Raw genomic sequence first — 16,203 nt, forward strand, 5'->3', positions numbered from 1 at the left:
ACGGGGGCACCAGCTAAACATTTTAGCCACTTAAAAATAGAACCACCTAAATACTGTAAATCAATATCAGTTTTAGTGAATGCTATATTTACAATATTTTTTCCGTTTCGCCTTGCCGCCAGACAGTCCTTTCTGACAGGTGGGCGTTTTTTTTAGGTGGATATATATCATCTACTGTAGGTGTATTACACGGAATATGGGTAAATATCTCATACAACCACACTTAAAAAAATAAATAAATAAAAAATAAGAACTACCCCTTTAACGGATGTTAGATTAAAACATTTTAAGTGCAGTCTTTTTCAATGCAGAACATGCTCCATTATGTTCACCTGCCGTGAGCTTATCAGAGCTTTTTTTGGTAAAACAGTGCTGATGAGAGTAACTGAGTGAGCAAAACTGTAGCAAACTATTCAAAATGTCTCAGTTCACAACAGTAAAAGTACCACAGACTTAGTTAGCTTCCTACTAACATTTAGTAAAATACTGTACTATAAATTTGTTTTCATTTTTCCTGCAGTAGCCATCAGTTTGATACAGTATGTGTCACTGGAGCGTCAGCAAAACAGATAGTGAATCATTTGAAGCCTTCCATTTGGTCTTGTCACGGCTGCTGGGTGGGTGGAGTTCATGTTGGAGGCTGATCGGTTTCATTCCACTGCATCAAACAAGTCAACCCATCCAAAAGAAATAATTGAATCCAGTTCAAAACAACAGATTTTTTTTTTTTTTAAACTAAGAAATCGCAAGAACTCAATTTAGAGTTTTATCGAATCTTATCCACCCCTAAAAAAAAACTCTCCAAGTATGAATTGCACTTCCAAGACATAGACAAAAGTGAGAGAAAAAAAAAAAAAATCTTATCAGCGCCTCAACCATCCCTAATCCATTTCAACAAGCAACTATTCTTGTTTCTGAAATTCAAAAAGATTTATGATTAAGGGCAAAGGCAGATTAAGTCTCACAAAATCAAAGAGCAGCAGCGATGGCATGAACAGAGCCTCTAATATGATTATCATCTATAATTTGATTAAAAAGGAACGGAAGAAAGTGATAAAAAAAAAAAACATGATTGAAACTGCTTTGAGGTGACAATATGTAATGAAATATTACACAAGGTAATTAGCTTCCTCTGACGAAAGCATTGTTATATTGAGTGACTAGATGACAATTTCAAATTTTCCCTCTCATGTGGTACTCAGGGTTACCTAAAAAAGGGAAATAAAACACTATACAGCCTTTTGTATATTCTGTAGACAGCGTTGCTTGCAACTGTGACTCCTGCTTCTGATCTTTGTTTGCCCGCCCAGAGATGGGGACTCGAGTCTGAGACTCTGACTCGAGTCGCACAAACCGTGACTTCAGACTTGACTTGAGACCCAAAAGACTCGAGACTCGTCAAAAACATGTTTTCATGCAATTATTGTTTTTTAAATCTAAATTCATTCATGCATTTTTTTATATTTTTTTTTTGGCGCATATACATTGGGGAAACGTATGACGAGCTGCATGTCACCCTGCCCTTTGCCTAATGTGCAACGTAACGCTATGCCTATGTGCACGCACTCACATATCAAAAAATGCATTGACTATGACGACACCAAGTCCTCCCGGAGTTGTGCTTTTTGTCATTAGTTTTGCTTTTAATGACTTTGTAAACAGTGTCAATAAGCGAACCGCTACATGCAAGGTGTGTGGCACCAAGAGAAATGATGCCGGATCAACAATGTTGAACTTCAGGCATCTCAAAACGCACCCAGATAGGTCAGTCACTTGCTAATGTGAAAGAGACGTTACATTTAGCATATATCGTCACAGGTAACAAGCTTACCATTGCAAAGTGTTGCGCTAATGCTGGGAACAGGCAAATTGTACCTTTATAGTTGTATCTATATGATGTGACAGACTTAGGTTAATATTTCACCTGGTTGTTGTTAAATAGCAATACGGAAAGTATGTTGCACCATGGTTGGTGTATTAACTTTCAATACAGAGGTTTCCCTCAAACTCCGAACACTAAAAAATGTAATGCATGAAGAGGTTGGGCTTTACAGCCAGTTAGTAACACAGACAAACAAGTATTCTTTGGTGCAGATACCAAAATGTTGAAAAATACAGTTATGAAATTGAAACAGAGTTCTTAATTTGTGTTTCTTCAGATTGCATTGCAGTAGACCCCGTAAAGTTATCCTACAACTGATTCTGATACTGTACTGTATGGATGGTAGCTACAGACATACTTTGAATTTATAAGATTTAACAATACAGTGTTAGGGACAGATCAGATGGCCAGAGACTTGACTCATGGCAAAAGACTTGAGACTTGACTTGAACTCGAGCTCAAAGACTTTAGACTTGACTTGGACTCAAGCTCAAAGACTTGAGACTCGACTTGGACTTCCAAAAATGACTTGGGCGGGCACAGAGTGAACATCTCTGTGCCCGCCCACCAACCACTTCATGCTAATCTAGGTAATACAGCAGAAAGGCCATGAAGATTACAAACATTAAATTGGGGTTGGATGAATTTTTAAATGGGGACTTTACCTTTTGGTGTCTCCGCTGAATGGAGCAGTCTCTCTCATAAAGGTGGATGACATTACCATATTTATCGCCTGGGGGGGTAAGAGAGAGACAGAGAGACAGAGAGAGAGACAGTTAGAGAGAGAGACAGAGAGAGAGAGAGAGAGAGAGAGAGAGAGAGAGAGAGAGAGAGAGAGAGAGAGAGAGATGAGAAAATTAAATGAACAAAGATAATTACAAGATAATCAGGAGTATAAAGAGAACAGGAGTGGGTTGAATAGTCTGGTTGAATTTGAGTAAAGGAGGAGTGAAAGAAGCATTCAATAGTCCTAAATTCACTGTGAGACATGTCCATCGGTGGCAGGTTTACAGATTTGGCAACCAAAGAGATCATCATAATTTGGATTCAGTGTCAGAAATGCAGGCCCTCACTGCGACTGCTGCTACAACCCACAACTTTAAAGCTATAGTGCGTAGTTTCTGTCTCCCCCATGAAGTCAGCATGTCCACATGATACAAGCCTTCCATGATCTTGCACCACCCCCACGCAGTTGACAAGGAGGACACGGAGGATAAAAAAACATGATGCATTCTTCAGAAGAGGCCTACTAAAATTAAATACTTTAATGTGCGACAAGTCCAGCAAAAGACTGGCCAGAGAAATGTGTGATAATGAAAAAAGTACAGCCCCCACAAAATATTGTATAACAAAAGTTGTGTTCTCGGCATTTCACAGAGAACTGCACATCTTAAAATCTAAAATCGTTGGGCTGCAACTAACATGTATTTTCATTATTGATTATCCTGTCAATTATGTTCTCAATGAATAGATTAGTTTATGAAACATCAGAAAAGGGTGATATCTCCAAGTGTCTTGTTTTGTCCAATCAACAGTCCACAACTTTATAAGTTATAGAAAAAAGGTTGTAAAGCAGCTAAACCTCACATTGAAAGCTTTAACAACTATCGTCAGAGGGTAAATGAGAGCAGGCAAATTTATGATGCGAGTTAATGACATGTCTCTGCTTGCATTTTGTTTCTCTCTTTATATTATTGTGCTTCAATTTACTTTTTTAATTTACCATATAATAAATCGCACAATTTAACATGCCTCAAAATTGATGAGCACAGACGGCAACAGTGATGAACTGCAAGATGACGGCATGACGGTTTCTAAATCACATGAGGTGCCCTGGTAATACTGGTTATGGCTTTTAACAGATAATTCACAAAATCCATTGCACACCCTAAAGACAGTAATTAATCACAGTGACCACACACACGGAGAACTACAACAAGGTAGACGCTGAAACAGGCACAGACAACACACAAACACATCGGGGCCAAACCACAGACCGATGATGCGAACCTGATAACGTGAGAAACTTACAGTACACTGGAACATGCATGCACAAATACACATTCACATGTATCTGCCCAGTATAATGTTCAAACTGCAGACAGACTTCCTGTTGAATGTCAGTTCTACAATATTGAGTGAGTAGTGGTAGAGTTACGTTCACTATAATGAGAAGAAATAAACGGCTGGAGGAGAATCCTCTGCTGGCCAAGAAAGCTCGTTCACACTCATTGTTCAGCCTTCTCTCTTTCTCCCTGAGCAATACCGCCGAGTTCAATGGCTTGTATGCATCTAGCTTTCTTAATGAACTTGGATCAATTCACATAAACTCGAAAACACAAAAGAAAACGGACGCATCGTTCAATGCAAACACAAAGGAAGTCGTAAATGCACTTACCGAGGATCTGTACTTCAATGTGTCTTGGCTTTTCAATAAACTTCTCAACAAACAGAGATCCGTTCCCGAAAGCCGTCAGGGCTTCAGAGTAGGCCCGCTGGTAATTCTCCTCAAGTTCCTGACAGACGAGGAAAAACAAAATCCATACATGTCTGCGTTAGAGCGGCTATTCCGAAGCAAGATAGTCACAGCAAAGAATGTTTATGGTTTAAGGGTTTGGTGCAGCACAGACTATATTTCAAATGTCATTTCATCTGTGCATCAGGTCTGTTTTATTTAGTATAACTTATTTATGTTGTTATCTATTGTATTGTCTTTTCATTCACATGTGGTGTTGTGCAGTATTCTTAGTATGTTTTTTTTTCCCCCCTTTCTTTTGACACAAATGTTTACAACCCCTTAGGGAGCAAGGCTGTACACGACATCTCAGACTCGGACCCGGCTGTGGTCACGAACGAGCATGCTGGAGGTCATGACACAATTTGTGTTTGTCAGTCTGTGATGTCCGGCCAGCCCTGCCAGCCCATCCAGGCTCCTCTATTGGGGAAAGAGTGAGTCACAAGCAAGCCTCAGGAGAGGGTACTCCAGCCCATCCTCATCTGTCATCTCATAGCCTTGAGAAAAGATGCTCTTGGAGGCAAAACTAGCTTCTCAGAAAACTGCGCAAAACATAGCATGAATGGAAAGCATCCATTTAAGAGATTGACCAGAAATTGTACCAAGGTATAAAAAAAATAAATAAATAAATAAAAATAAAATGTCAGTGCCTGGAAGGTCCTACATCTGATCAGACCAGATGAAGGATACCAATATGAAGATTTAGTGCCATCAAGGTTAGGGTTTGGTACCAAACCTACCAGACCAAGTAAGGAGGCCTCAAAATGGTATATAAAAAAAAAGAAAAAAAGGCAATGCACTGTTCATGCCACTCAGAGATGGATATTCAGTGATTTACACATACACTACATAATCATGATTGTGTATTATAATTCTACGAACACAAGAAAAGCACAACCTTTGTTTCTGATAATTTGTCGTACATTAGACGATACATCAACCTGTCAACGGTGCAATCTTAATTTCTCTGTTCCTTTTCCCCATTGTCAAAGAATCTACAAAGCATTGGGAAAAGGAATTTAAAGTCACACACCAAGTAAAGTTGTCAAATCATTGGTTCACCTCTATTTTGTAATTGACAGAAAAGACTTTTGAAAGACTCAAAGTTCGCAGATTTCCATTTGTACTCCTTCCACATCAGCTCAGGCCGTCTGTCAGCTTTGGCCACTGGAGCTTTGATACGTGCCGTTCTCTTCTACTTTTACTCTTTGGGAAAGCACATCACGCCATTCTCTGAGCAAAAATCTGGCACTTTAATTCTGCCTTGCTTTTCAGTAAACATACACATCTCATCCTACATTGTGTTGAGAATAGTTATCTTGTTAATTCAGCATACAAATGACCAACGAGCTGGCCTTAATGGAATAAAAAGGCAACCTACGCATTGTTGCTTGGGGTCCCAACAGTGCAAAGAAACCTCTTTACAATTTCCTCACATCATACTAGCTGGAGCTGCTGAGGCCCCTGTGACTCAACTGAATAACTAGAAATGTCAACAGCTAATTAATTAGACTGGAGTACAACTCCGAAAAGGTCATACATTCCAATGGATTGCGGACTTGTGAGGCTCAATGACTACAGTACAACCCAACACTGCTATTCCTTGTGTGGATCAGTGAGTTAGGGTGTAGAGCTGCTGTTGCTGGCATAGAGCAGTCGTTTCAAATGTGACGCATTTATCAGGATCAAAAGGTCACAGCCAGTAGGGCTACCCTACCAATAATATGGTAACCGTTCAAAGGAAATTAATAACCGAAGCATCTTAATTTGCACATATTTAAATTTGAAAGTGAGGATAACCATTTGAAAGGAATTGGTATTTCGGGAAGGAAAAGAAAGTTAGTGATGATTTGCATGACCTTATACGTTGTGACTTTAGATATTCTTTGTTTTGTTTTTTAAAAGCCGAAGCAAAGAAGACATAAATAACCGTAAATGCTACCAGCCATGAAGGGTGAGGAGGTGGCAATGCTCTGTGCAGCTCTGATTCACCACTGATCTGTGCCCTCTTCTATCTAAATGGACAACAACCAACTGCTTGCTGAAAAAGTTTGACATGGTCAAACCTGAGAGGCTGACAGGGGGGTGGGGGTGGGGGGGTGGTGGTTTGGGGGAGAGCTGCCCACGTTCACATGGGCAGCAACTACACACACACACACCCCTTCCAGTGGCCCCACTACTGCTGGTATGAGACAGAAAGTTGCTGCCAGGCCTCGATTAAAATAATAAGGGGTGACAACTTGCCACTTCCTGGTGTCTATGGGCGTACGGGACTTCATTTTCCCTTTGAAACACATATTTTGGATAAAATCGTCCACTACAGAAAAATAAACCCTTTTTCATGTATTGATGTTCTGTGGACACTGTTGTTTTTATTCTACCATTAATAATGTACAATAAATCCAAATTAACCTATTATTGAACCATTGCAGGTTTAAACAGTATTATTGGACCTGCTTGGCCCAGTTTCCAATAACAAGCAACAGAGGTTAAGAGTGTTTTTCTTGGAGGTTAAAATCCAACATCATTCAGAATTTTTCACAAGCATCTCCTAACACAACACTTGCAGTGAGTGAACAGCTGGTGGCTGTCCATGCTCAACAGCTTTATAGATATGTTTAAAGTGACTAGACTCATCTAAACTCATCTATCAACACATAGCATAATCAACATAGATGAAACAAACAACAGAAGCATTGTATATCCAGACCATCACCACACTTAGCCTCTTACAGTTAGTTTTTGGTTTTCTGGACTATATACACAGGAGACAAAGTGTGCCTTGATCCTTCCTGTTCTTGTTTGAAGTAGATGTTGGCGAAAAAGTGGAGCAAGCCTGCAATCTAAAAAGGTGGCTAATCGCATAGGCTTCGACAGTTGGCACAGGTGAAAATTATTATTTCTATAAGAGACTTTCATCAGAAACCCGATATTTTACAACCAATACAAATACATACATACTAGGGGTGGCACGGTTCATGAAAAAACATCCGAACCGTTCGGTCTGCTTGTCTCGGTTCGGAATGTGTGTGCGTCGCACGGTTCAACGCATGCACAATGTAGCCTCATGCCCGTATGTGACTTCAGACAGCGTGTTTCCCTTTCACGCGAAAGAAGAGGTCTGGACAAGTTACCAACAAAACGTACAGCGAAAGACCATGCAAAACATTTCTGACCGTGCTGCCAACCTGTATACATTTTAACATCAATGCACGCTGCGTTTTTTCACTCTAAAACTGCTGAAGCAGCTGCCGTTTCAATCCTGTCGGCTCTCTGCAGCAGGCGGGGCTGATCAGTTCCCTCTGCGACACACACACACACACACACACACACACACACACACACACACACACACACACACACACACACACACACACACACACACACACACACACACACACACACACACACACACACACACACACACACACACACACACACACACACACACACACACACACACACACACACACACACACACACACACACACACACACACACACACACACACACAGTGGATGCAGGAAAAAACGGAGATGAGACGTACAGGATGACCGGAATTGAGGACAGCTACACTCGTTATTCTAAGTGCAATGATAAGTTACAGTCCAATGAGTACTTTATCAAACTGTATAAATGTGTCCCAGGCCAGGATAGGAAATTAACTAACAATGTAAAGATCAACAAGCCACTGACAGACATGTTCAAATTTGATTCATTCATATATTATTTTTTGTCTTAAATCCACCAGCCATTTTCATATTATACCAACATTTGCAGCATCCTGAGCTTTTTTGGTAAGTTTACTAGGAAAACTCAGCCTAGAGTCATTTTATTCTCCCCAAAACAAGTTTCCTTTTTATTTAAAAAAAATAAAATAAATAAATGGAGCTTTAAGAGTTCCTCTCTTTTTAAGGATAAGGATAGGTTGGCAGTTTGATAAATGCAAGTTATTTCAATTGATATTCTTTAATATTTCAATCTTCGTGTGCTAAAAAGGCACATAAGTTCCTGTAGATGGCAATACACATTCTCCTTTTTTTGCCAAATAAATGAAAAGCATGTTGAAATCATCCAGGTCTTCCCTCTTGCTGTATCAAAACCTCACCTAGCTTTCCTCAGAGATGGTCCAATAATGTGCTTCAAGTCAAGTCAAATTCAGTTTGTGCATGATTACATGATATAACTAATTTTTTAATACTGTATCCTACATTGTGGGTAATTAAGCTAAATATCATATGCTGAAGTATATTTCTGGAGTGTTAAAGAAAAAATGGAAAAAAGGTTTTGTGAAACGTGCCACCCCTAATACATACACAAGCTATTACAGGCAAAATAATAAGATGTGATGAAAAACTGAAAGATAAGAAAAGTGGCATGTTGACTAGATAGGATTAATCTAATTTCATATTAGCATCATTTAACAGCAAAACTAAAATTGTTTAATAGATTAACTATAGAGTAACATGACCCAAAAAGTCCAGTTATGGCCTACATCACAGTGTTGTGTGATCATCACTGTGACAGCCCATCATTGCTATTTGTTTATGTAGAGCTTTGTATTTTGTATGTTAGGGTATTTTATCTCAAAAGGATTGCTCATGGTGGAAAGGGTTTTATGATCATCTTTACATTGAGATGCATATTAGAAAAGTGGCCCCTGGACAGCTACAATATTGAAAGACATGGTTTTCTTAACGGCCTCTACTGATGCAGGAGAATGAGCCTCACTCTGGCTTCGCTAAGTGACAGAAGCAATTTCAGAGTACACACAATGAAACACGCAGGACGATTGGCGGCCTGAGAGATAAATGTCCAGGTTGTAATTTCCACTAAATTTCACCTTCACTCAAAACAAACAGAAAACTAATGAATATGAAAACCAAAATGTGTCATTAGGGTTGGCCAGCCATCAAGCTGTGTTTGTTTTTCTTTTTGCTAGACACACGTCAGGACAAGATTTAGGTTGTTAGCAAGCTGTTAAATTACAGCTCTCACAGGAGTGACCGTGTTCAGCGGTGGCTGGCGGGCTCACCTCGTACTCTCTGACCACCCTCATGCCACGACCACCTCCACCGTAAGCTGCTTTGAAGATGATGGGGAAGCCGTACGTCTGGGTGAACACCTGCGCATCCTGCAGGCAGGTGATGGGGTATTCTGTTCCTGGGACCACGGGTACACCTGGACAGGGTTGGGTAGAGTGAAAGGAAACATCAGTGACAAAGGTTTGACTTGAAAGATTCCGAATGCTGTACTTTATAGAAATAAGTCATCATCATGACAAGACGCACCCGAGTTTATGGCGAATTTGGTGTAAACTTTGAGAAACACCATCACCAACCATACCACAGGCAGCACAAATATGCAAACAATCATCTTGTCTTGGTCTCAGTGCTACAATTATTTGATATTACCAAAATAAAATAAATGATGTAATATAATATGACACATTATAGCAGGTGTTCCACTTATGACTTTCCTTTCTTCGAATCGACCATTCCTGACATTGTTCATCCTATTTTTGCTAGTCATCCCCTTCCATACCTGCACTGATGGCCAGGGAACGAGCCTCCACCTTGTCTCCCATCTTGCGGACAGTTTCTGGGCTTGGTCCTATGAACATCACTCCTGCGTCTGCGCAGGCCTGGGCAAAGTCTGCCCGCTCGGAGAGGAAACCGTAGCCTGGGTGGATGGCATCCACATTGTTGTTCTAAGAAGTGAGAGAGGGATACATTCATTATATTTCTGTGTGTTGTACCTGTTTGACTTTACCCCACACACACACACACACACACACACACACACACACACACACACACTTTGCCAGAGGAACCCAGAGAAAGGAAATGTAGGCCAAAGTAAGCAACAGGCGCTCTGTAAATACAGAGCCACTGTGGAGGCCCGGTTAACATTTGGCCGACTATTGGGGAGGGAAATAAAGAGTAATCTCACACTCACACTAACCGGCATGCTTTACCACACACTGTCTGCTGGCCAGTGAAAAGGATGTGTCACTTACACCAAAGAGACTGTGGGCTCATACGTTCTCATTCTGTCTTAGTTGCAAATGCCTTAATCATCATCTACTCAATGGACACCAGCAGGAAAGTGAGTGAGTAGACAGGCACAGATCATTTGAGGGTCATGGGGAAGGTACTGAGAATTCACACACACACAAGCTGCCGAGCCTGACGGATAGAGCCATCCCTAGATCAGTACGTGCCATCTGCTCTTGGATACGAGGCAGACTATAATTATGGGCTGTCCCGTTGTTAAGGGAGCTGTTACTGGCATGCCAGAGGAGGCATGGATCCACACACACATAAAATGCAGCAAGTGCATATAGACAAGCAGGTACATTCACACTCACACACACACACACACACACACACACGGGTGGCACAAATTCATACAAGCAAGATCCTACACTCCTGCTTCCACAGTTGCAAGCAGACACATTTTAAAATTCAACATCACACACACAGAAGGCACTGGGACAGAGACCAATGGTTATTTTGGTCACACATTAATAGAGTGATATGCAGTGTGAAGAATAGTTACACATCCACTGAATGTGAGAGAAGAAGAAAAGAACAGAAAGAAAAATAAGAAACACACACACACACACACACACACACACACACACACAGCTTTGCTGGCATGGGGTGGCTGGGATCCCAGATAGGCAGAAGGATTTTTGAGAAATGCGTTGTATAGCGGAGGCTCCCCGACTTGGCTGACTGACCACATGCCCACACAGAAAATTATCAACTGTGAGAGATTGATCAGAGAAATGATAATGAACAACTGGCAGCACATCCTGGAGGGAGGGAAAGGCAGTAACAAGGAGCCGATCTGATATAACACAGTGATAAGTGGGGGAGAGAAGATGAGGGAGAAAATGATTGGAAAAAAACGAGGGAAATGGTAGAGGGCAGCAGCAACAAGAAGAGGAAAAGTGGAGGCAAAGAACAATGGGCAAAGGGAAGGAAACAGGGAATGAAGATATAAACACGGGGCAGGTGTTCGAGGGATGGACGGAGAAAAGTTTGTTGACTTTTCCTTCTTTTAAACCAAGCTAAATATAGACTGAACAGAAAGGAATGAAAAGCGATTGTCACTTTTTGGCTTAGTTTCATCGACGACAGTTTCAAAGTACAGGAAGGTAGAAGGTTTTTTCCTCAAGTCAAGTTGGAAAAAAAAATACCTAGTACAACACATCAAGGAAACACAGTTGCATGTAAATCTCCCTAAAATTACAAATTTGTCATTTTTACTTTTGGCTTTCTGTTGGATGCTGCTTTCGGTTAAATAAATGATACAACATGGTGATTAGGGAGCTTTAGAGGTGTTGATAGGTGTGTTTTTTTTTTTTTTTTTTTTTTTCTTTGAACACTCAGGTAAGCTGTTTCCCTGATTCCAGTCCTAATCCTTGTACAATCACGTAAAGCTCTTTGTTACTTTGTTTTTAAAAGTGCTAGTGTTAGTAAAGCTTATTAGAATATTATTATTATGCTAAGCTACGTTAATTGCCTACCGGATGAAAAACTTTCCCTTTCATGCTAATTCAAGAAACTACTTCAAAAGTAAAAGCCTTCAAACAAAGACAAATGGTATGGCTTGTTTCAGCTTAGTTATGTTTTTGAACATGGAGTTACACTGTTCTCAACCAAATCTGTCCTAATTGCACCACCTCTCGGTGTGTGATGGAGCCGATGCATGACGACACACTGCAAGCTGCTCTCATGAATTCCTTGAATACTTAAAACCCATTTTTTTCCCCCCATTCTAGCAGATGAGAATTAAAAAGGTTTGCGGTACCAAATTAGTATTGCTTTCATAAAAGGGCAACCTGCAAATGACATTTAAAAATATGTATTTCTAGTCCCAACTATGAGTCAAGTTGTTAGATCTTCCGTCGCCCATGTCTCTGAAGGTCCACACCACCAGATTTTAAAACACTGGCTGGCCAATGAGAATTTGCATTCTTCAAAGCACAAGCCGAGAAAACCCTAATGACATCACAAGGGATATTTTCTGCTCTTCCAAGGCCACAGGAGTCATTATGCATTAAAACTACTCCAACAGGCTGAGTACAGTGGTATTAACCATAATGGGGAAACCATGGTTCAAACGTAAAAGCAACGCTTCCCTGTTTACAGGTAAAGCAAACAACGGTAGTGTTAGTCTTCAGTGGGGGAACCACTTTATTAAGTACCATCTGTTACCTTGGCTACTTTGATGATGTCAGGAATGTCCAGGTATGCCGCAACAGGTGGCAGGCCTTTTCCAATCAGGTAAGCCTCATCTGCCTTCTGCCTGTGAAAACACAGTCAAAGGGTTTGATGTCAGTGTGATGGGAGCAGGACAGCAGAAGCAAACTAAAACACAGATGTGCACCAGCTCTTAAGCGCCCAACCATTAAGGCCTCATAACAGCATATCCAAGCTCAGGAGACACCACTATTAAGTCAAAAGAAAAGCCTTTTTAATTATTCAAATTAGCGCCCAATAGGTTTGTGTTATGGAGAATGAGCGAGCCTACAATAAGATGCACTAGTCAGTGAAAGGCATTTAAAAAGACGGGAGACACTAAAAACTCACAGAGGTGTAGAAAAAGCTAACAGTGAGGCAAATTAGGATGTTGGTGCATGTAAGCGAAGCAGCGCAATTACCTGAATGTTTGGAATGTCGATACGATTATACTCATGTCTTCACTTAATACCAAGTGAAAAGCAAAGAACTGGCCCAAAGCTCTGGCATAGGAGAGAAATGATCCCAAGCTTCCTTTAATTGCTGTTGGCTCTAATCACCTGCTAGCATTTCATGGTTGATATCCAGCAGTGCCAGCCCAGCAATTCACCAAGACATCTGTTGGTTACGCTAAACCTGCGTGGACCCATTTGGCTCCAATGTGGCAGAGCTCAGTACCTGTGCATTTGTCCAGTGTCTTGCTCAGAGTAGACGGCCACGGTTCGAATCCCCAGTTCGGTGCAGGCTCTAAACACACGGATGGCAATCTCACCTGGGAGAAAAGAGGAAGACATATGTGATGTATGGATGGTGCAGGAGGTGATCATTTTTCTAATTCACCAGCCAGGTTATCGGTGTTTTGCTTTGCTATATTTTGCCAACCAGTTTCCTTTCTTTCCCTTCCTTCCTAAATTTTGCCCTTCCTCTCCACTTTTATTCTCTTTATTATTTAAATGAGTCTTTGTGATCCACAGTTTAGCAGATTGTGTGTAGCGGGGAGGTTGTAGTTGTTAGTCTTTCCTTTCATCATCTATTTTTCAAAAGCACACATTTTCTATGATTTTATCAACATCCTGTAGCATTGGCCCTATTTTGCGACAAATGCCTCCACTGAGAGAATAAAATAAACTTTGAATTTTTTATGCCATACATGAGATGTGAAAACAAGACCAATCCATCTGGTGTACTTCATCACACTGTGCAAAATAACAACAGAGTGCAATAACTCCACTGTTTTTTCTAAGGTTTGAGAATACAGAGTGTAAAATTTCAGCTTTAGACAACCCAAACACTGCCTGCCTTTTATCTTGCTGTCACTGGAGCCAAATACTTGTTTTTCAAGCAACACACAGTTTGAGGGAGAAAAGAATGTAGTCACTGGAAACTAGTAAGATGAGCTGTTCTTGCTTGTAAGGGTTAGCATTCAAACATTTGAAGAGCGTTAAAAAAAAGAAGAAATAAAGACAAAGAATTTTGGAGGACAACAGTAGAAAAATAAAAAGGATGGAAATATGAGAGACGACCAAGGACGAGTCGGACAGATAAAATGTAATGGATTAAAGGTGAGAAATCTAGAGAGCGGAAGGTCAGGAAATACAAAAAGTTTAGACAAGAACATTGCAAGAGAAAAATGACACAAGGTTTTAAAAAAATTGAAGTACCGAAAGATGGTAGAATAGACAAGAAAAGCAGTGAAAGAAAAAAAAGAGGGACGCAAAGTAAGGAATGCAGAAAAAGAGAGCGACAAGGAGCAAAGGCACATGGGGCAAAAATGAAGACTGCAATGGGCTCAGAGGAAAATCACATCTGACAAGTGCTGAAAAAAGACATGAGTGCAAAGGGAAGGAGAAGAGAGGAGGTAGGTGGGGAAAAGGAGAATATTAGTTCAGAGAAGCAATGGCAGACAGGAGGTGTGCTTGGTGAAGTGGAATCTGGGCTGATATGATTGTCCAGTCTCTTCCACACACACACACACACACACACACACACACACACACACACACACACACACACACACACACACACACACACACACTCTAATGTGGTGTTGATATTGCATCACGCTGATGTGAAGGAGAGAGATTTAACGGAAAGCCCTGCTGTGTGTGAGTGTGGCAGAGGCCACAATCTATTTGAATCACAGTATTTGAATGTATGCACGCATATGCGTATTGCAGACTTATGTGCAGCAGGAGGCCTACAAAGTACCACGTGTTCAGAATTGGAATGGTATTGGAAACCCAGGCAACAATCAAGTAAGGGATAATGTAGAGCGAGCGGGTCATTGTTGCAAAATGAACCCCGAAAGGGTGATGTAGGACCAAGATGTGGCAGGACATGGCTACTCTCTGAAAGAAAATCAATTTGACAAAGTATTGATTTAAAAAATCATGTCATTGTTTTAAAAAAATAGTCCGTTCTACAGTTGGAACTGCGTCAATAACTGTCAAAGTCTGCTGGCATTTTCTTTTCAATTAACCAGTCTCTAAACACTGCCGTAGCCCATACCGTGTTCCTTTTCGTGTTTAATGTCTGTCTTCTTCAATTACTGTAGGTTGATTTCTCTGTCGCCCAGCTCTTTGTGTCTTTTAACCCCTCTTGCATCGTCTGCACTGTTTTCTTGTTCTCGCTTTCTTTTCTTTACTGGGGACAGTTCAGCCATTTACCATGAACCGGAAGTTTGGTGCTCTTCAAATAGGCTATATTAAAAAATTGTTAGAAAAGTATTCCATGGTGTTTGAGAAAAGAGTAAAGTGCTTTGAGTGGTCGGAAGACTAGAAAGGCGCTATATGAATGCAAGTCCATTTATACCATCCATCCATCCATACATAGTAGCAGTCTGCTATCCAGAAAAAAACCGCCCGTAGAACGCTGCCATTGACCAATCAGAATTTGGTATTCAACAAAGCCGTGTAATAATCTCAAATAATGAAACACTGGACCAAATCAAGCACTATAAATATGCCCACAGGAATGAATAGAATGGAAGGCTCTAAAAAGCAATTGGAATAAAATGCATTTTATTTATCACTTAAATCCTGCAGGTCACCTGACAGAGTCACTTTAACTGCACACTGACGGCCTCTCTGGACAGCATTAGCATTGATAGGAGGGGGTTCGGTGATTACAAGTATTACCAGGGCCTGTCAGTCATGTTTATGCTGCGTGTTGACGACCATAATGGTGACTGCTTAATGTTTAGAAAACTCTGGGCTTCTCTATAATTATATTTCCATTCAGACCTCAATGCCAGTAATGTGGACCCCACCCTTAATGGCCATTTATATTTGCTTAGAAAGGAACAAACAAGTATAATTGCCTAGTGGTGGGTTCAATTTGTTTTGTGGAGAAAAACACCTATAAATTTATTTCAGTTCAAAAACAGTTTAATACATACACACACACAAACTCAATTTCCTAGTGTACTGTGAGAATTGGGGTTGCAGCGCCACCTGTTTCCAGTATTCTTAAAAAAATATTCAGGGCTTTTGGATTAAAGCAAACAAAGCTATCTTGTGCAGCCACCCACATACAATGTGTGCTTAAATATTAGC

General features: G+C 40.6%; 1 protein-coding gene across 2 annotated transcripts in view; it reads right to left on the reverse strand.

The window, feature by feature from the left end:
- The window catches only part of pcxb (pyruvate carboxylase b), a 327,945-nt gene that overhangs the window by 294,276 nt on the left and 17,466 nt on the right, over positions 1–16,203 (reverse strand). For both annotated transcript variants that reach the window (XM_028606107.1, XM_028606108.1), the window contains exons 3-8: positions 13,328–13,421; positions 12,626–12,716; positions 9,942–10,107; positions 9,433–9,578; positions 4,281–4,398; positions 2,548–2,615 (exon numbers count right to left, since the gene is read on the reverse strand). In XM_028606107.1, the coding sequence (XP_028461908.1) occupies positions 2,548–2,615; positions 4,281–4,398; positions 9,433–9,578; positions 9,942–10,107; positions 12,626–12,716; positions 13,328–13,421 (683 nt within the window). The remainder of the gene's footprint in view (positions 1–2,547; positions 2,616–4,280; positions 4,399–9,432; positions 9,579–9,941; positions 10,108–12,625; positions 12,717–13,327; positions 13,422–16,203) is intronic.

Source organism: Perca flavescens, chromosome 19 (genome assembly GCF_004354835.1).
Source record: "Perca flavescens isolate YP-PL-M2 chromosome 19, PFLA_1.0, whole genome shotgun sequence".
NCBI classification, from domain to species: Eukaryota; Metazoa; Chordata; class Actinopteri; order Perciformes; family Percidae; genus Perca; species Perca flavescens.